This window comes from Spermophilus citellus (genome assembly GCF_964194105.1).
Source record: "Spermophilus citellus genome assembly, chromosome: 7".
NCBI classification, from domain to species: Eukaryota; Metazoa; Chordata; class Mammalia; order Rodentia; family Sciuridae; genus Spermophilus; species Spermophilus citellus.
The window spans coordinates 98,428,146-98,449,453 of NC_138188.1; the positions used below are offsets into that span (position 1 = coordinate 98,428,146).

General features: G+C 32.2%; 1 protein-coding gene across 12 annotated transcripts in view; it reads right to left on the minus strand.

The window, feature by feature from the left end:
* Positions 1-21,308, minus strand: part of SPICE1 (spindle and centriole associated protein 1) — a 71,150-nt gene that overhangs the window by 36,055 nt on the left and 13,787 nt on the right. For 10 of the 12 annotated variants that reach the window (XM_081301631.1, XM_081301632.1, XM_081301639.1 and 7 more), the window contains exons 5-7: positions 16,917-17,016; positions 15,022-15,128; positions 11,590-11,705 (exon numbers count right to left, since the gene is read on the minus strand). In XM_081301631.1, coding sequence (XP_081157757.1) covers positions 11,590-11,705; positions 15,022-15,128; positions 16,917-17,016 — 323 coding nt within the window. The remainder of the gene's footprint in view (positions 1-11,589; positions 11,706-15,021; positions 15,129-16,916; positions 17,017-21,308) is intronic. The other 2 variants (XM_081301640.1, XM_081301630.1) reach the window with 2 other exon arrangements.

Genomic DNA, 21,308 nt, shown 5'->3' on the forward strand with positions numbered 1-21,308 from the left:
CTTTTGTTAGATTGATTCCTAAGTATTTTACTTTTATGTATGTGGCTATTGTGAATAGGATAGTTTTCCTGATTTCTCTTTCAACTGATTCATTGTTGAAATGATAGAATGCGTGAAGACAGAATGTACAGAATGAGAAAAAATTTTTGCCAACTGCATCTCAGACAGGGTGTTAATTTCCAGGATATACAAAGAACTCAAAAAGCTTAACACCAAAAAAACCAAAAAAAAAAAAAAAAAAGAAGAAGAAATACAAATGATGAACAAATATATGAAAAAATGTTCATCATCTCTAGCAATTAGAGAAATACAAATTAAAACTACACTGAGATTTCATCTCACTCCAGTCAGAATGGCAATTATCAAGAATACAAATAACAATAAATGTTTGTGAGGATGTAGAGAACAGTGAACACTCACGCATTGCTGGTGGGACTGCAAACTGATGCAACCCCTCTGGAAAGCAGTATGGAGAGTCCTCAGAAAACTAGGAACGGGACCACCATTTGACCCAGTTATCCCACTCTTCAGCATATATCCAGAGGATTTAAAATCAGCATACTACAGGATATAACCACATCAATGTTTACAGCAGCACAATTCACAATACCTAAGCTACATAACCAACCTAGATGCCCATCAACAGATGAATGGATAAAGAAATTGTGACATACATACATACATTTGTGTGTGTGGGGGGGAGGGGGTGTAATGGAATATTATTCATCTATAAAGAAAAATGACTTTATGATATTTGCCAGTAAATAAATGGATCTGGAGACTATCATGTTAAGTGAAATAAGCCAATTCCAAAAAACCAAAGGTCAAATGTTTTCGCTGATATGTGGAAGCTAAACCACAATAAAGCCGTGTGGAGAAGAGAAGTTCAGTAGATTAGACAAAGGAAAACAAAAGGAAGGAGGGATAGAAATAGTAAAGACAGTAGAATAAATCTAACATAATTTTCCTATGTCCAAATATGAAAATACCTAAGTGAATCCCACCATCGTGCCCACCCACAAGAGTGGAGTCCTAATTAGAATAATTCCATGTTTGTATAATTTTATCAAAATGGATTCTACTGTCATGTATAACTAAGAAGAGCCAATATAAATAAATAAATAGAAAAAAAATGGGCCACCAAAAGAAAACACAATCTAATCCCTGTAAACTATGAGTATTACTTTATCTGACTAAAAAGTGATTTTGCCAAATTTGATTAAGGATCATAAAATGAGGAGATGATCCTGGATTACCAAGAAGGGTCCTACAAATGAATTGTATGCATCCTCATAAGAGGCAGGCAGAGGGAGATCTGAAATACATCATGAGAAGGAGATGTGAAGTTAGAGGCAGAGATTGGAGTGATGTAGCCACAAGTCAAGGAATGCCAACAGCCATCAAAGGTGGAAAAGGCCAGGAATAAATTTGCATCAAGAGCCTCCAGAAAGAACATGGCCCTACCAACACCTTGATTTTAGTCTACTAAAAATTATTTTATATTTTTAACCTCAAGAATTGTAAGAGAATAAATTTCTATTACTTTAAGCCACCAAGTTTGTTGTTTGTTCAGTAAACTAATATTGAAAACTAGTACAGATTTTGGACCTGGGTATGGGGTACTGGTATAATAAATACCTAAAAATATGAAAGCAACTTTAAGATTGAATAATGAGTAAAGGCTGAACAGATATTTAGATGAATTACAGAAAAAGCCTACATTGCCTTAAACAGACTATTGGTAAGAAATATGGATGTTAAAGACTCTTCTAGTGAGGGCTCAGCAGGAAGTAAGAAGCATGGTGGAGAAAGAATATAATGATTTAGAGAATACACATATTACATATTATAAATAGAATACTGATATGAACGAATATATTAAAGGAGCTTCTGGTGAGGGTTTTGAAGGAGATAAGAAACACATGATTTGAAACCAAAGGAAAGCCAATCCTTGGTATAAAGGAGCAGAAATTTTAGTTGCATGCAAAGCAGAAATTTGTAAGCAATGAGTTTAGAAATTTAGCTAACAATATTTCAAAGTAAAGAGGTGTAGCCTGCTTCCTTCTGAAGGCTAGTAGAAATATTTTGACTCATAGATGCTAAGGTGATGTGAAGATGGGAGCAGAGATAGATGTGATGTGGCTGCAAGGCCAGGAAAGCCCAAAGTCACCAGAAGTTGAAAAAGACAAAGAGCAAGTTCTCCTGTACAACCTCTGGAAGAAGTGCAGCACTGAGGATATCTTGATGTTAGCCCAGTGAATCTGATTTTGGATTTCTAGTATCCTGAACTGGGAAACAACACATTTCTGTTGTGATAAGCTACCAAGCATGTACTAGTTTGTTAGAGCAACCTAGAAATTAACACAACATATTAGATGTGTTTATCAACTTTCATTTTAAAAGCCTAAAGTACTTTTAATATATTATTTTAAAAATATAAGTGTAGAGGAACTTTAAAGTGTTTATCTCCATCCAAAGACTATAAACTCCCTTAGATCTGGAACTCTGATTTAAATCCAAGCTCCTTTAATTTTGTTGATGACTACTTAGCACCAATTCTATTTTTTGTGTGTGTGTGTGGGTGGGGGGGTGCTGGGGACTAAACCCAGGGCCTTGTGCATGTGAGGCAAGCACTCTACCAACTAGCACCAATTCTATTTTATGGCACCATCAACTACAACAGTATTCTAAAGACATGAGTTCATACACAATTTAGGAACATCAGCATCTTTAATTTGTAACATACAAACACCCCACACAAAAGAAGCTTCCCAAGCAATTTCCCTTGTCCCCACGATGTTGTCCCTCGGGATTTCCTCCCTTATGCTACTGACCCTCTAATATCACCTTCCTTTTCTTTCACAAAAGGATACAGGGTGAATAAGACAGTGAGTGGCAAAGAGAAATGTAAAGGAAAAATTTGTGATCACTGCTTCTTTTTCTGAAGGTACTGATCTCAGAAACATCAATGACCCAAAAAAGGCTTTTGAGGATTGGGCTAGAATATTATCTTCATGAAAACTCTCTGTAGTGCTAACAGAAGCATATATTCATAGAAACAGTCAAACCAAAGGCTCCTTAAACATCACATGCTTTATCTATCAAATTTTACAACTTAGGAAACAAACCACACATTAACTAGGAAATAGCCAAAAGCTTGGTCTCTAAAGTCCAACTTTAATGTATCTTCCAATACCTCATAATAAATACTTAGCAGGCAACATTTTGAAATTAAGGTACTAGGATACCATCTCAACCAATTAAGTAAAAAATAGTAATCTCAAACAAATGTAAAGAATCAAAGCATTGTATTTGAAACTAGTTATACTAGACTTCTGAAAGAAAAAATACTTAAAAGTTGATATATATTTCCAGGTATCCCCAAATAAATTTAAATTCTTCTATATATCCTCCAAAACATTATCCAGTGCAACAAGAACAGCAAATAAACCAGTGCATAACACACACCTTTTTAATTACTAGAAGGTATACTAACTGAAATTACCTTTAATTAGAAAACAGCCCCTCCAAATTCCATCAAAGATATTTCCTGAGCTGCTGCCAGAAGCTTTTGTAAATAGGGTGCCAGTTCAAAATGAGCACAGGGAAGAAGAAAGTTAAGAGCCTAATGGTGACAAATACTGTCCCTGGAAAGAAAAAGTTTGTTCCAAGTCTGCAAATACTTAAAAAGAAAAAAAAAATACATGAGAGGTCTCAACACTGCAAAGAAGAAATATGAGACTGTGTATAGTCTTAAAAAGATATCACTTCTTAGGGAGAGCTTCCCTTTAGAGACTTCATTCAGTGAAGGGAAAAAGAGCAAGAGTCCTTCAAGGCAAAATAGAACCATAATATTAGAGAACTGAAAAAAAAAAAAATCAACTTTCCTCACCAAAACCTTAAAGAAAAAAGTATTCATAAAAAAAACCGTGCTTTACTATAATTGACAGAATAATGTGCTCTTAAACTAGGAATGCTGTAAGCCAACCCAAACTCCCAACCTTAACCACAAAATATACAGACTAAAGCAATCTACCATCTATATAAAGATAATGTAACACAATAGAAAATTAAATAATTCAGTTAATAAAATTTATCTTCAACCGCACCAAAAATGGGGTGCAGAAGAAAATATAATTAATTAGATGGACTTAAACAAGTATTTGGAGATACATACATATACACACACAGAGTTTTGAGTTGAAATTTCAAAATTAAGAACAGAAAATGGACAAACCCTAGGAAGAAACAAAGAAAGAAAGAATTGACTGAACTCAGAAAATAAATTTTTTAAAAAGAAAAAACTACCTCAGAAATAAAGATTAATTAACAATGTGTTCAATGGAGAATTGTTAAAGAAAAGTTTAATATGTAACATTGAGGAACTATAGGAAAATAATAAAAAGAATGAAAACAAGATAAAGAATTACAACGTGTCAAAGAAAAAGTACTTGAAATGGGACACAGGAAAGAAGATTATATATATATAAATAAAAGCTGTATTCCTGAAAAAGAAAACCGAAACAATGATACAGAACTAATATTTAAAACTATAATCCAAGAAAATTTTCCTATCATAGTAAGGGAAAAAAACTGAATCTATCTATAACTTTAAAAGGCTACCTAAGAGAAAAGAAAGATTGACTTGAAAAGGTAAATTCTGAGAAATATCTTAGCAATGCTTAATTTAAAGATAAAGGAAAGATTCTTAAGAAGAAAAAAATCAAGTTCTTAGACAAAAACACCGAATTACTTATAAGTACAAGAAAATTATTCCATCATCAGAATTCTCAAAAGCAACATACAAAGAAAACAATGAGTGGAGCAACAAAATGTGAAGCAAAGATTTTATATTAAGCCAAGTTGTCATTCAAATATAAAAGCAATAGAAAAACTTGGGGAACACCACGTTCACAAGCCTAATGGCAGAGGCTTCATATAATGGAGAGATACAACTAAAGGCTAACTAGGGAAACATAAAAAGGCTAATGATGAGCATTTACTCTATCTAATTGTAACTCTGAGATAAAAAAACAAATGAGGGGCTGGGGCTCAGCAGTAGAGCGCTCGCCTAGCACATGTGAGGCCCTGGGTTCGATCCTCAGCACCACATAAAAATAAATAAATAAAGATATTGTGACCAATTAAAAAATAAATCTTAAAAAAAAAGTTAAAAAAAAAACAAATGAGGATAAACTTGGAAGCACAGTATGTAAATGTTTTATAGTCTGTCAAAGCAAAAAGAAAGCAACTAAAAATGGAAAGAAGAACAGAAAGAATATAAATATAGAATGCCTTGTTTGTTTCACAGATGATACGTAAAAATAAAAATAAATAGTAAAAAATAAAAACAACATTTAAAGCACACATCTGACAGAGAAAGGTTAAATAAGAAAACAAGACTAAAGACTCTGTAAAAAGTATATATAAAAAAGTAGTTAACAAAACAAAATTATATCTTTCCTAAACACTGAAAGAAATGCTTTAAAAATATTCATAGAAAAGGAAAACTGTATTACAATACAACATACTAAAAAATAATAAGACAAAATTAACATTAAAGGGCTGGGGTTGTAGCTCAGTGGTAGAGCACTTGCCTCACATGCATGAGGTACGGGGTTCAATCCTCAGTACCACATAAAAACATATAAATAAAATAAAGATATTTTGTTCACCTACAACTAAAATAAAATGTTAAAAAAATTAACATTAAACATACCAACCATATAAAAAAACGTACAAGCTTACTTCACCAATTAAAAGAAGAATATTTTCAAATTGTCTAACAAAGTCACACTCAACTCTGCACTGAACACAAAACATACCTGATACAAAACAATTCTAAAAAGATGTAAAAGAATATAAAATAAAAAAAACTAAATATAAAAAGTAAAGATAGAAGTTGGCAGGTAGTGTGCACCTATAGTCCCAGCTATTTGGGAAGGTAAGGTAAGAGGATCCCTTGAACCCATGAGTTTGAGACCACACTGAACAACAGAGGGAGACTCCCAACACAAACAAATACACACACACACACACACACACACACACACACACACACACAAAACAAAAAAAAAAAAACCTGAAACAAAAAAAGAGGTTTCATTCTTAATATGAGATAAAACAGAACTGAACTAAAAGGCATTAAATGTTACAAAGGATACTTTACAATTCTAAAAAGTCATTAATCAAAGATATAACATTTATGACTATCCAGGTACCAAAAAACACATCATCTTTATAAAAAAGGATTTAAGCAATTAAATATACTTAAGCAAAAAATCAAAGAGAAACAAAAACACATTAACAGGAGACTTTTAATACTTTACTCTCAGTATAAGAAGATAGTGGCAAAAATAAGGAAGGAAGAAACAGCATAACCCCTGAGGCAGATCTTATGGAAATACTATAGAACTTTATACCTTTTTAATAGAGTTATAACCTCTTCTCAAGCAAACACATGGAACATTCACAAAAATGTGATCATATATTAGGTCACAAAGAAAACATCATTAAGTTCCACAAGTAGAAATACTGCAAATCACACTGTGAATGCAAAGTAATAAAACTACAAACAATAAGGTGGCTCTGGAAATTTTCTTTAAATTTTCTAATAGACAACTTTTAGATAAAAAGGAAAATATAAATTGAAATTACTTCATTTCTAAAGTAACAAAACACTACTACACCAGAATGTATGGTATACATTTGAAGTAATTAGAGGAAAATTCAGAGCCTTAACTAATTTATTTTTAATATTAAAATAATGAAAATAACTTAAATTTCCAACTCAAAAAGCCAGAAAAACAAAGTTAACCAAAAGAAAGAACAAGAAAGAAATAAAAGCAAAAACTGATGAAGAAGAAATCAGAAAACTAGCAGCTCTAATAAATAAAGAAAATCCTGATTCTATGAAAAATTAAAATGGACAAATCATTAATTAGCCTAATTTTAAGGAAAGAGGAGGACTAAAATATATGATGGGTAACAGTGCTCATTTACCAAGTGCTCATATATCCAAGTAAGAAATTTTTCAGAAGTACAGAGCTATTGGCATACTTTTACAGAAATCTAGTGATTAACCTAAATAAAATAGAAAATTTCCTAAGAAAATATATTCTAAAAATATATATATTTTCAACCTTCGTTAACAAAAAAAAAGTACCAGGCACAAACACCTTTACCGAAGAAAGCTATTAGCTTTCAAAGAATAGACAACCCCAAAGCTACACAAAATTACACCCTTCATAAACACAAAAGAAATTTAAAACTTCTAGAATGTTTATTATGAAAAATGAGAAAAACTTCCAGATGTTTCTTATGAAATCAAGTATCACAGTGTTACCTCAACCTGACACCAGACACAACAATATTACAGATAATATCACTTATGAAATTTAATGCAATACTAAATATAATAGTAATAAAAAACATCCCACACTATATTAATGAAAAGTATACACCTTGGCCAAGTAAAATTTATTTCAGGAATGCAAAGATAGCTTAATATTAGAAAATCTATAAAAAATGTACCATATTAATAGGTCTAAAGAAACTTCATATTATCTCTATAGACAATAAAAAAGTTCTTGACAAAATTCAACAATCACTACTGGTAAAAACACTTAATAAAACTTCATAGAGGGCTGGGGACATAGCTCAGTTGGTAGAGTGCTTGCCTCTCATGCATAAGGCCCTGGGTTCAATCCCCAGAACCACAAAAACAAAAAGCAAACAAACAACATCAACACACACACACACACACACACAAAAAAAAAAAACCCAAAAACTATAACTTTGGGACTGTGGCTCAGCAGTAAGGTGCTTGTGTAGCATGTGTGAGGCCTTGGGTTTGATCCTCAGCACCACATAAAAATAAATAAATAAAATAAAGGTATTGTGTCCAACTACTTCTAAAAAAAAATAAATGTTAAAAAAAACTTGATAGACATTTGCTAGCATTTTTTTTAAAGGCTTCAATAAAGAAGCTAGCACCTTAAAAAGAAAAAACAAACATTTTCATAAGATCAGTAACAGAGCAAGGATGCCACTATATTCACAATTATTTAATACTCTCCTATAAATAATACACAAAAGAAACTATTTAGAATTATAATCTAAGAAAAAAAGTAAAAATGCTATTGATTTGCAGATAACAAGATAGTAGACCTAGAAATCCTAGTAAAATCAATGCTAAAACTAACTCTATCAAGATTCAATAAAGTAACAGAATATCAAGATAAAATACAGATACAAAAGCCTTCAGAAGCACAAATGATAACTAGAACATATAATAAAGCCATTTAAAAAATAAGAAAAAATTCATGAAATATATAAGAATAAACAAGAAAACAGTAAAATCTATAGGAGAAAAAGATTAAAACACCTCTTAGAAAAGTATACTTGAAATAAATGGAAAAATAAATTTATTCTTAGTAAAATTCAACATCAAAAAGACATCAATTCTCACTAATTAATGATATAGTATGTCCTAACAGAAAATATCAAAAAGCTTTTATACAAAGTTAAGCAAGCTAATACTAAAGTTCAAATGGAAAATACGTAAGAATCCCCAAGAAAACTCTGGGGGGAAAAAAAAAAAGCTATGAGTGAGTCTATTAAAACACTACAAATTCTCTCTAAGTAAAACAGTGTGGTACTGGAGCATGACTGGAGAAACAAGGCCTGCAAATTAGAGTACAAAATCCTGAAATGGATCCAAGTACCTATGGTAATTTAATATGTGACAAAGGTAGCATTTCAAATAAGTAGGGCAAGAATGATTTGTCTTTTTAATAAATAGTATTGGGATAACTGGATAGTCATCTAAAAAAAGAAAAATTGGACACAGACCTCATATTATATACCCCCAAAAATGTTAAGTAATCTTAGCTAGGTGATCAGAGAACTAAATGTAAAATAATAAACCACACAAGTATTAAAAGAAAACATGAATGAATTCCTCAATTCCTCAATAATATGGGTTTTGGGAAATTATTTCAGAGTATGATTCAGAATCCGCATGCAAAAAAAAAAAAAAAAAAGTTCAAACTATATTTTGCTGGCAAGAAAAAAAATGCCACCACAAATGTAAAAGATAAATTAGGAAAAATATTTATAGCACATTACATTACACAGATAAAGGCTAACATTTTAATATGCAAAGATATTTGCAAATTAAGGAAGAAAAGATCAAATCCTAGAAAAATAGACAAATGACATGAATAGAGAATTCACTATAAGGTCCCTTAAACATATGAAAAGTATTTCAATTTACCTCATAAAAGAAATGAAAAGTAAACCTATACTAAGATATCACTGCTCACCTATGAGATTATTGCAAAAATTTTTTTAAAATCCTGACAATACACTCTGTTGGTCAGACACACACATACAGTCAGTAAGAATGCAAAATATTAAAATATTATGGCCTTCACAAAATGCTTAGCATTTACCTGTTAAGCCCTAAATCCTATGTCTAACAATTTTCCCTAAATATGGACCCCCCCCCATAATAAAAAAAAATACATATCTTCAAGGTTATTCACTGCAGTATTTCTGGAATTATAAAACTGCAAAAAACCTAAATGGCCAGAGTGTTCAAACCATAACACATTCACACAGTTCAGAACTATGCACCTGTTTCATTTGCAATAAAAAAGGGGGGAAAAAGGAGAGCCTATAAATTTTTAAATAGCTGTGAGGTGATTTCCAGGATAAAGGCAAATATAGTAAGCTACATAAGTATAGTAAAATAAGATATGTGCATCTGCTTATATTTATAAAAAGAAACTCAGGAAGAATAAAACCAAAACTAATTAAACTAGTTATGTACAGAGTAAGGACATATGGCAAATCATTAGAAGGGATAGGGCATGGGTAACACTACCCTGAAAACAGCTTTTTGTATGGTTTTGTGAAAAGGATGGAGGGAAAAACTTTAAAATGAATATAAATAGAAAAATGTACCTAATTATATTTCAAATGAATAGAATAACCTTTAAAAAACATACTCTAACAATCTTGAACTCTACTTAGTAGGTTTATTTCTGTGGTAGTATGGGAGCAACAATTCCAAAACTACTTTCTATGCATTGTAAGCTTGAATAGAAGTAAATATACTATGCATAGAAACATGCATCTCAGTGTGAAAGAAGAGAAATACAAATATAGAATTGATTAGAAAGACTAATCAAAATCCAATACTATTAAACTGGTCTTAAAAGTATCAGTATAAGCTCATAATTTATAACTAAAAAGATATTAATATGGATATGTGCATATGCATATGACCATAGGTGTATATGAGTATCTGTGTTTGTACCTGCTGAAAGGTACTAAAAACCAGGATTGTCAGGTACAATAAGCACACCTAATACTTAGATCTTGATTTCTAAACACCCTTCTTCAATAAAACAAATAAGGACTTCTCAAAGAAATGGCTGATTCCAGGCCAAGGGCATGACTGTTGTACCAGAAATTAAGTTGGGGACAGGGGGATAATTTGTAAAAAGTACACAGGAATGACTTGAAGATGCTCTCATTGGCCAAATCTGTGACAAATGAACATCAAAATAGAAGACATAATTAACTAATAAAGGAACCAGGCAGGCATCACTAACCAAGTGATGAAAATTAACAGCATCAATACTTATCCTTCTTTCTCACTCATGACATCACTGTTTCATTATATGATACACTGAAAAGGACTTAGCATCACTTCAGAGATATTCCTGCCCCAAATGTATAAACTGAGTCTAATAACAAGGAAATATCAGAGAACACCAAATCAGAGGAAATTCTATAAAGTAACTGCTTATGTACTTCTTGGAAATCACAAAGATATTATGACAGACAAACACTATAATCAGATTTTAAAAGGTTCCAGATCTTTAAAGTCAAAGAAATGTGAAAAATAAATACAATAAACTATCATGATTGGTTCTCCAAACAATAAAAAAGGACCATAATTAATATGAATGGGGCAATTAGAGAAATCTAATTGATAGAAGTATGGTATTAACTTAATTTCCTGATTGTGATAAGTGTATTGTGGTTCTGTGAATGAATATTCTTGCTCTTAGAAAGTCCACACTGAAGTATTTGGATATAAAGGAACATGTAGTATGTAGCTTACTCCCAAATGGTTCTCAAAAAATGTGTATGTAGGAGCTAGTGCTATGGCTCAGTGGCAGAGCACCTGCCTAGCACATGTGAGGCATTGGGTTGGATCCTTACCACCACATAAAAATAAACAAATAAATAAAAGCATGTTGTGTATCGACAACTACAAAAAAAGTTTTAAAAAATGTGTATGTGTACATATGCATGTGTGTGTATGTGTATAAATTCACAAAAAAGAGAAAAATGATAAAACAAAAATGGGAAATGTTAATAACTGGTATATTTGGGTGAAAAGTACAGAGGAGGTATTTCTACTACTTTTAAAACTTTTCAGAAATTATATCAAAATACCAAAACTTTTAATAAAAATATACCCTTTGTTAATAAAAAAAAGATGCAATAAACATTTGAAATAGGCTTGAAAAAAAGGTAAAAGCTGTAGCTATTTATGCCATATTTACATACCTGTCTGTGTTCGTATTAGATTGAGAGTTCAGAGAGTTATCCAATTCATTCTCACTTTCTTCTGACTGGCTATTAACAATTCCTTCTTCTCCTTCATCATCTATTTCATTAAGAGGCTATCTCAAAAAAAAAAAAAAAAAGAGGCTATCTCAAAACAATAATAAAAATAACAACATAAGTTGACTATATACACTCTCATCCTTTTTTCTATCATAACAGAAAGAGACTTCCCTAAGGCTAATCACTCCATACATATTCTGGAACCCAAACCCTTTTACCTGCTTCCACTCCATTGGAGTTTCTCTCTCCAGCACCCACCCTTAATCTCTCTGTTGGCTTAAGTTCATCAAAGACTTAAATGCAAGCAAAACTCTCCCATCTTGCCCTGATCTCATAGCTACCTTGACTATCTTTTCTCTTTCACCACCAAAATTCTTTAAAGACTTATTCCTATTTCTCAAATGCCATTTATACCCTTCAATTTTGTTTCTGCCCTACTGCTCTAAACGATTCACTGCAAACTCAGCATCAACATGTTTATTCTTAAATCAAATGAATATTTCTGTATTTGTTTTCCCTCAATTCTATGACACCTTAGATTCTGATGATGATTCATTTCTTTCTTTTAAAATTTTTCTTGATAAACTTGTTCTTTAACTTCCATGATACTGTATTTTTTAAAAATTTCTTCATTTTCTCTGGCTGCTCCTTCCAAATCTACCTTATTGGTTTTCTTTTTCTACTCTTCCCTAGTATCTGGTGGGATTCAAGGTCCTCCCTTTGGGCCTTTTCTCCTCTCATTTGATCTACTTTCTCAATGATTTTATCCAAGTCCAAAGTTGTAATTACAAGTCATTTGCTGTTAATTTCCAAATCTCTTTCTCCAACCAGAACTCTCTTGAGCCATAGACATTTATATTCAACTGCCTAAAAGATATTCCTACTCAATATGTCCGAAACTGAACATCTTCCTAAGTCTTTCCCAGCAATCTTACAGAAATCTTTTTCTGCCAATACTACATAAGACCATGGACACTGCCACCATCTACTCAGATGCCCAAGCTGGCAAAACAGAAATTTATCCTTCTTTCTCACCCATCACAACTAATCAGCAACCCAATCCTGTCAACTCTATCTCATTTTAACCTCTCTCAAATGTATCATTATCCTTTACTTCCTCTGGCACTACTTTGAGCCACACCCTTACTATTTCTCAACACAATTCCAAACTAAGTCTTCTAACCAGGCTGCTATGGTTTAAATGATTTATGCCTTCTGAAACTCATGTTGAAATTTAAATCCCAACTATGAGATATTAAGAGGTAGGTCCAAGTGGGACCCTTATGAGGTACTGACAGTCCTGCCCTCATGAGTACATAAATCCATTCATGCTATTAATGAATTAATAGGCTAATGGATTATCTCAAGAGTGGTTCTGCTTTTAAAAGCCAGCATGCCTAGGTCTCTCTTGTTGTCTCTCTCTTACCAAGTGATGTTTTGTGTCACATCAAAACTCTGGAAGCAAGGTCATCAAGAGATAAGACCCCTCAATTTTGGACAAGAACCATGAGCCAAAATAAACCACTTTTATTTTTATAACTAATCTAGTCTGTGGTACTTTGTTATTAGCAGCAAAAAAAAACAGGCTAGGACAGAGACCCTCTCTCAATCTTAGCCTCTCTCCAATTCATCTTCCATACCACTCAATCTCATCATGACTACATGCTTCTTAAACTCCTTTAGTGGCTCTATTCTTAATTTCCAGGTCCTTAGCCCTTCAGGACCTACTCCTGCCTATTTCTCTAACCTCAGATCTTGCCACTTCTCCATCCCAATGAAGACATACCTTATTCATCCATGTATCCCAACCTCTAGTGCAGGGCCTAATATACTACACTATGAACAAGTATATAAACTTAGTCTCACTCATTCCTGTTCTAAAGTAAAATCCAGAGAATTTAAGTAATGCAGTTATAAATGCATCTTTTCTTGGAGGCTCCAGGATATCTATTGCAACATCAGTTTCTTTTCTGATGTATAGTGGTTCTCTCCTTACCTATAAAAGTGTCTTTTTTCTCCTCCCTCACTGCCATTTTCCTCTGCTATCTCAGGTTTATGTTCAGAAGCTTACCTCACTGATCTTAATCTGTCAGTTGTAAATTCAGAAAGAAATTAAGCCAGCTAGGAAAACTAGTTATATAGAGAAAATTATTTTGAAATTACTAATAACATAACTGGCTCAGGTATGAGGATGGACTCTTCTCTTCACCAGAATGAAATCTAACTGCTTTATTCTGTGATGCTGGGATACATCGTACACTTGTTTCCCAGCTCCAAATGACTGAAAGTATGATTGCCAAATAAATAGAACACTACATTATACAATTTATTTAAGTAAATGAAAAAGCTTCCTTCAGATATATTCCAACAGTAGGATATTCTAAAATGATTAAATTTCTAAATATCTGAGAGTTGATTTTTCAACAAGTACCAAAGCATAAATGTTTTTTGCTTAGCTAATGGATTTGGTTACTTTAAATATGTTTAACATTCTACTTAATTTCCTTTAAGTAGAAAATAATATAATTAACTTGTCTTTTATGATTCTGGACCTGCATTCCCTAGAATCATCCCTCCAACTTAAGATTCTTCCTTTATTTCATGGAAGGTATCGTTTAGAATAAACAGGTGACTAGGCAAGTCCTAGTCAATCTTAAAAAGCTGCTTTATTTCTTCATGAGCTTTTAAAAAATGTACTATTTCAAAATTCTTAACATTTTGACTAAAAATTTCAATTGTTAGATTTTGGCTAATTAATATTTTATTAGTATAGTATCATTTCCTCATGTAGTATTATTTCCCGTAAATTCCAAGTTTTCTGGGCAGATCCCTTTTAAATATACTAATACATTAAAAGAGATTGACATTTAATGAAGTACTATGTTCCTGGTATCATGCTAAATACTTTATGTAATCTATCTCAAGATCCATACAACAAGGATGTCAGGTATATTTTATTCCAATTTAATAAAAACGAACAAAAAGCACTCTGTGACAATCAGATATCTTAAGAGGTACTGACAGTGTTATGGAGCCACAGGACTTAAATTAGAATTTGGTCTCTGCTGCAAACTAAATGATCTTGAACAACTCACTTAGTTTTTTCGAACCTCAGTCTCTTTTTCTATTAAATGAGAATAACAACAGTACCTAGATCCTATGTAAACACTCAATAAACGCTGGCTATTACTATCCAGTCTCCAATCTTATTTAGGCAAATGGTACTCATATAAAATGCAATGTGCTTGAGTAACTAGCAACCGCAACTAGAAGTTATTAATATTTAAGCTTCTAAAATGTTTACCAAAATGCCTACATCAACTTAAACTTCATTTCAGCATGAGCATTATAGTTGTGAGTAGATCACATTACCTGAGGGTCTATGACAGACTCATTAAGGATAGATTGGGCAATAGGATCTTGATTTACCATTATGGGACTCTGAGAGGAATCAGGAGCCATTGTTACATTTGGAAACCCTGAGGACAGAAAATAAGTCATGATGATTTTGTTTAACTAAATTGACTTCTCAAGTTCTACACTGCCATATATATGCATCATTATATGAAAATCTAAAATAATAAAAACAGCTTAAACTTATATATTGCTTACTATATATCAGCCACTGTTCCAAATGCTTATATGTATATTAACTCATTTTGACCCTCACAAAATTGTATGAGGTAGGTACTATGATTATTTTACAGATCAGTAAACTAAAATTCAAAGTTTCTTTTAGCAAGAAAATAAATTTGCTTTAGTTTCAAATTGTTTTACGCAGATTATATATAAATACAAGTATTTTAATTATATGGTAACATATTAATAAGCTGAAAAGCAAGTCTCATTTTAAATTATGAAATCCCTATTACACCATATTTTTCCTTGAATAAGCATATATTTTTAAAAAATTTAAAGCAAGATAATATTTCATATTGTTTATATTTGTTATCTGTGGGAGAACTGATCCAACACAATAATAGATTTTTTTTAACAAAGTGAAAAAATTTGATTTATGTTTATTCATATAAACATAAATATAAACATATTCATTATTCATATAAAGGATAAAAGATCTTTTTTAAATTTTTTATTCTAATTTGTTATATATGACAGCAGAATGCATTACAGTTCATATTATGCATATACATATTATGCATATACAATTCATATTATGCATATACAGCACAATTTTTCTTATCTCTGGTTGTACACAAAGTAGAGTCACACTATTCCTATCTTCATACATGTACTTAGGGTAATGATGTCCATCTCATTCCACTGTCTTTCCTACCCTCATGCCCCCTCCCTTTTTTTCCCTCCCCTTTGCTCTATCTAGAGTTTGTCTATTCCTCCCATGCTCCCCCACAACCCCATTATGAATCAACATTCTTATATCAGAGAAAACATTCGGCATTTGATTTTGGGGATTGGCTAACTTCACTTAGCATTATATTCTCCAACTCCATCCATTTACCTGCAAATGCCATAATTTTATTCTCTTTTAATCTTGAATAGTATTCCACTGCGTATATATACCACATTTTCGTTATTCATTCATCAACTGATGGGCATCTAGTTTGGTTCCACAGTTTATCTATTGTGCATTGTGCTGCTATAAACATTGATGTGGCTGTGTCCCTGTAGTATGCTGTTTTTAAATCTTCTGAGTATAGACCAAGGAGAGGGATAACTGGGTCAAATGGTGGTTCCATTCCAAGTTTTCCAAGGAATCTCCACACTGCCTTCCAGAGTTGTTGCACCAATTTGCAGTTCCACCAGCAATGTAAGTGCCTTTTCCCCCCACATCCTTGCCAACATGTATTGGTCTGTATTCTTAATAGCTGCCATACTGACTAGAATGAGATGAAATCTTAGAATAGTTTTGATTTGCATTTCTCTAATTGCTAGAGATGTTGAACATTTTTTCATATATTTGTTGATTGATTGTATATCATCTTCTGAGAAGTATCTGTTCAGTTCCTTGGCCCATTTATTGAGTTACTTGTTTTTTCTGGTATTACACCATATTTTAGTATATAATGATTTATCTTTCCTTTGCTGAATAATTTATAAGTTAATAATCTTAGTAAAAAGCAAAAAAATTACATAAAGTTTAGCCCTAACAACCTTATATACTACCTACCTTGAATATTTGTAATGCAAATAATATAATGCCTGAGAAATGAATTTAAACTTCTTCTAAACACCCACTTGTGGGCTATAGTTAATAAGAAAAAGAAGCTTTATTTTAATTAACTATTTACCTGTGCGTTTACGAGGAACATCAAACAGATCTTTTGCTGCAGCCAACAAATGATCAGATTTCTCCAAAACATCCTGCATCTGGTATTGATCAGAAAGAATCTAGACATGTGTTAATAACAAATATTACTCAGAAAAAAAAATATATATATACTCTTCAAATCACAAAGGAAAAGACTATATAAAGGCACAGAGCATAAACTATAAACCACCACCTAAAATCCTTCAGTTACAATATCCTTTAGTACCAGTAGATGGGGCTATCACAATAATTAGTAGTTTGCAAATGATTGGCTGCAATCCAAAGTAATACATATTAAAATTGTAACCCAAACACTCACATACATGTAAATGTATATGAAACAAAAGTTTACTTAATAAACTTTCTCCATTAAAAAGTACTATTATATTTTCTTTTTCACTTCTATTTTTAAATGATGGTGACAAGACACTAACTCAACTTCATAATCCATTAACAAATTATCATCCACAATTTGAAAAAAAAAAGATTAAATATAAAAAATCTTTGAGCCATAAACTCAGAGATGTTTCAACCACTTAAATGATTTCATAATCTACACTGGGTCATGACTTACATAAAAAAATAATAATAATAAGTGTTAGAATTAAACAAAAAGGTGATGTCTCTGTGTTTTAAAAAAGTTGTTTTTTTAATCCCAAAGATTTGGGAACTAAAAAAAAAAAAAATCACATTACATTCCTGCTTCTGATTACACGCTTTTCCACCAGGACAGAACTTTCATAATTACAAGCAAAGCCGCAAGCCAAAAATGAGTCAACTCCATCTACCACCACCAGATGGCATTCTTAAATTGAAAGGAGTCTCAAAATTAAGAAGCTACCTAGTTTCCAACACTGACTCAAGTCAAAACATCTAGTAACAAATATTCCTACCAGAATTTTTCTGTATCATGGAAATAATTACACAATATAACCTTTTTAGGATACAGAAAGAAAAATAAGTTACTTTTCCCTTTCTTCACTTGCTGTGACCAAGCAGGTCAGCTAGCTCAGTTGATAAGAATGAAGTCCTGAATTTATTCCTTCCACAAAGAGTAAGCTTTGGAAGGGTAAGATCAAGAGCACATTTGGAGCTGGAAGACTGGAGTTCTAGGCCCAGACAAAAAAATGCTAAGCAAAATCCAACCTCTTTAAACTTAATTTCCCAAGTTGCAAACACCTCCTCAATCCTACAGAGATGCTACAAGGATGTAGACACACTGGAAACTTATGCAACACTCTAGAGAAGCTTTAGCTACTGTTATGATGTAAATTATATTATCCTATAAATTTCTATCACTGATGAGTCTCTTACAAGTACATGCAATTAAAAGCTTAGGAAAGAATGCAATCTATTAATCTATCACTACACTAGAAAAATTATAAAAATTTAACTCTTAATGACAAGAGATTTTTTGTTATTGTTGTTTATTTATTTTTGTGGTGATAGGGATCAAATCCTAATGGAAGTTTTTAAGAGTTCACTATATTTTTTTTAAAAGAGAGTACTGATCTAACAAAACCAAGAAACAGAAGGAAATTACAGAGATGTAATTGATACTAGTTATAATTGAGGTCTCAAGTAAAGCTACTGCTCTACCCCCTTCTTCTAGCCTCTGACCAGGCTCCTTGGGTACATGGTTTGAGTGACCAAAGATCAATGTGCTGGATTTTCTTTGCTCTTTGGAGATTTATCACTCCTCTCACAAAACCATTCTCTTGATAGGTAAACTGATCTCTGTAAGCCCATCTGTATATATTTATACTCCAGATGGATTTGCAGAGCAAAAAATTAAACTTATAAGTAGTGGTGTACATCTTAGATTTTCAAACGATCAGTCAGGAGCCCAGAAAAAACATCATCGGAAACTCCTCATCCTAGCCCTTTTATTGCATGGTAACAGAAACCAGATGAAATTGAGAAATTACAAAGATACTTAGGAATTTATTACACTTTCGGAATTTGTAAAAAGCTTTATGAAAGGCTCCCTTCCTCTTAAATCTGAACCCTAATTGTGCTTGATTTCTATGGCCTAGTATATCATACAGTAAATGAAATCTAAGATTATACTGGCCAAAGAGCTTTCCTCTTGATTTATATTAATCTAGGAGTCCAGTTTCAGGGCGATGGGTCCTGAGAGCTTCAGTGTATAATGATTAAGCCTACATGAATATTCTTATTGAGAATTTTTTTAATATTATGACATCCCCTAAACCTAGACATTACAAATGTAGTAACACTGAAATAAAAGATACACTTATCCTTTGACTCAGCAATTCTTAATAATTTATCTTACAAATATATATATATATATATATATATATATATATATATCCCAAAACATACTCAAGAATATTCATTACATTATTTATAGTAGCAAGGTAGGAAGCAATCTGTGGGTGGCATACATTGCTACTTATCCACTAACACCCTTTCTTCTGCTTTGTGCTTTAACAGCAGGACTCCCAAGTTTTAACAAGTATACAGGTAGATTTCCAACCATCTTTGCAAGTGAGAATGGTCATGCAATGACCTTCTGGCCACCAGGATAGATACTAACATTTCTGGATGGTATGTAAAAGGAGTACATTGTCTTTTCCTCTCTTTGCTGGCTTGCATACAACTGAAGAAAGCTGCAACAGTCATTCTATACTCAAGACAGAAGTCATGTAATGAAGGAGTACAGGTCTCCCACCAAATACCATTTACAAATGAACTATTTTATAAAAGAGAAATAAATCTTTATTTGGTTTAAATGACTATGTTTTGAGGATTTTTGTTCCAGAAATTTACACTGCATTATAATACAAAACCTAAGTGTCCACCAAAAAAGCACTGATAAATAAGCTTTAGTATATTTATACACTACTGGGAGTTAAAAAGAAAAATTAAAGGGCTCTCTTTGTAGCTCCATGGAAGAGTGCTTACCTAGCATGCACAAGATTTAATCCTCAGCAACACACACACACACACACACACACACACGGTTGATTTCTAAGTATTAACATGAAATAAATTCCAAAATACATTGTTAAAGAGAAGAGAAACAACTGAATCCCATTAAGAGCAGAGGTTTTCAACCCCTCTAGTGCATTAAAATCACACAGGAAACTGTCTAGAAAATATCTGTGTGGAATCACACTCCAGGTCAACTAAATCAGACACTCTGGGTAAAAGGTCCAGATACAGTAATAATTTTTTTTTAATTTTTTTAGTTGTTGATGGACCTTTATTTTATTTATTTATATGTAATGCTAAGAATTGAACCCACTGCCTCACACATTCTAAGTAAGCACTCTTCCACTAAACTACAACTTCAGCCTCTAGATACAGCAATAATTTTTTAATGGAGCTTCTCAACCATGGTAATTCTAATGTGCAGAACCACTACACTAGAAGTGAATGAAGCTGCACTACCAAAGAAAGGCAGAGCAACCTTATTCATCCTCTCACCACTCAACTTCCAATACCTTACTTCTACCACATCTATTACTTATATGAGAAATTCAGGACATGAGCAGGAGCCACTGGAGAAGGAAAACAAAAGCTCAGAGTCTGATATACTTCAGGGAGACTGGGTTTCTTTCCTGGTCAGATGTGTATTTTTAGGACTTTTGAAGAGAATTAGCATATAACATTTAAATGTGTGTGAACTTGTCCAAAATCACCAAAATATATTTATCTGGAAAGGAGCATTCTCTTTTCAATTCACTGTTCTTTTCTCAAGGACATGAAACATTTATTTGGTAGATATAATTTTTCCTGATGATGTATAAAATGAAGACTTCCTTTTTTCATTAAAAACCCAAATAAATTTCTGAAAAAAACAGTGTAATTTACACCTGCAATGAAAGATAACCCTGACAGCTAAGTGTCAGAGACTCTAATCTGAACAAGAAGCACAATATACAATATACAATTTACAATGATTTCAGCTCAAATTAAAAAAAAATATATGGTTATAGTCTCCTCTTATTTCCCACATTGTTTATCCATATATTATCTGATTACTTGTCCAAAAACCCTATATTGGGCAAAAGGTTAAGCCAAAGATAAATGGTTTACTAACCATAAAGGACACAGCATTCATTTTTTGTTGCTTTGCTAAGTAACTTAACAGCACTGCTGTTGAACTGAGAAAAATAACTATAGCAGTTTACATATAAAAGGAACTAATTATTTACCAAGGACTGTGCTGATCACTATATAAGTATTATATCATTAAAATCTCAAAACAAGGCATTTTATAGATGAGAAAATTCAGGCTAAGAAAGTAAATAAATTGCTTAAGGTTATACAGCTAGTAAGTTGGGGAGCAAGAATCAAACTGCCAAATCATCATTTGCTGCTATTTTAAAAATCTACATGTAGA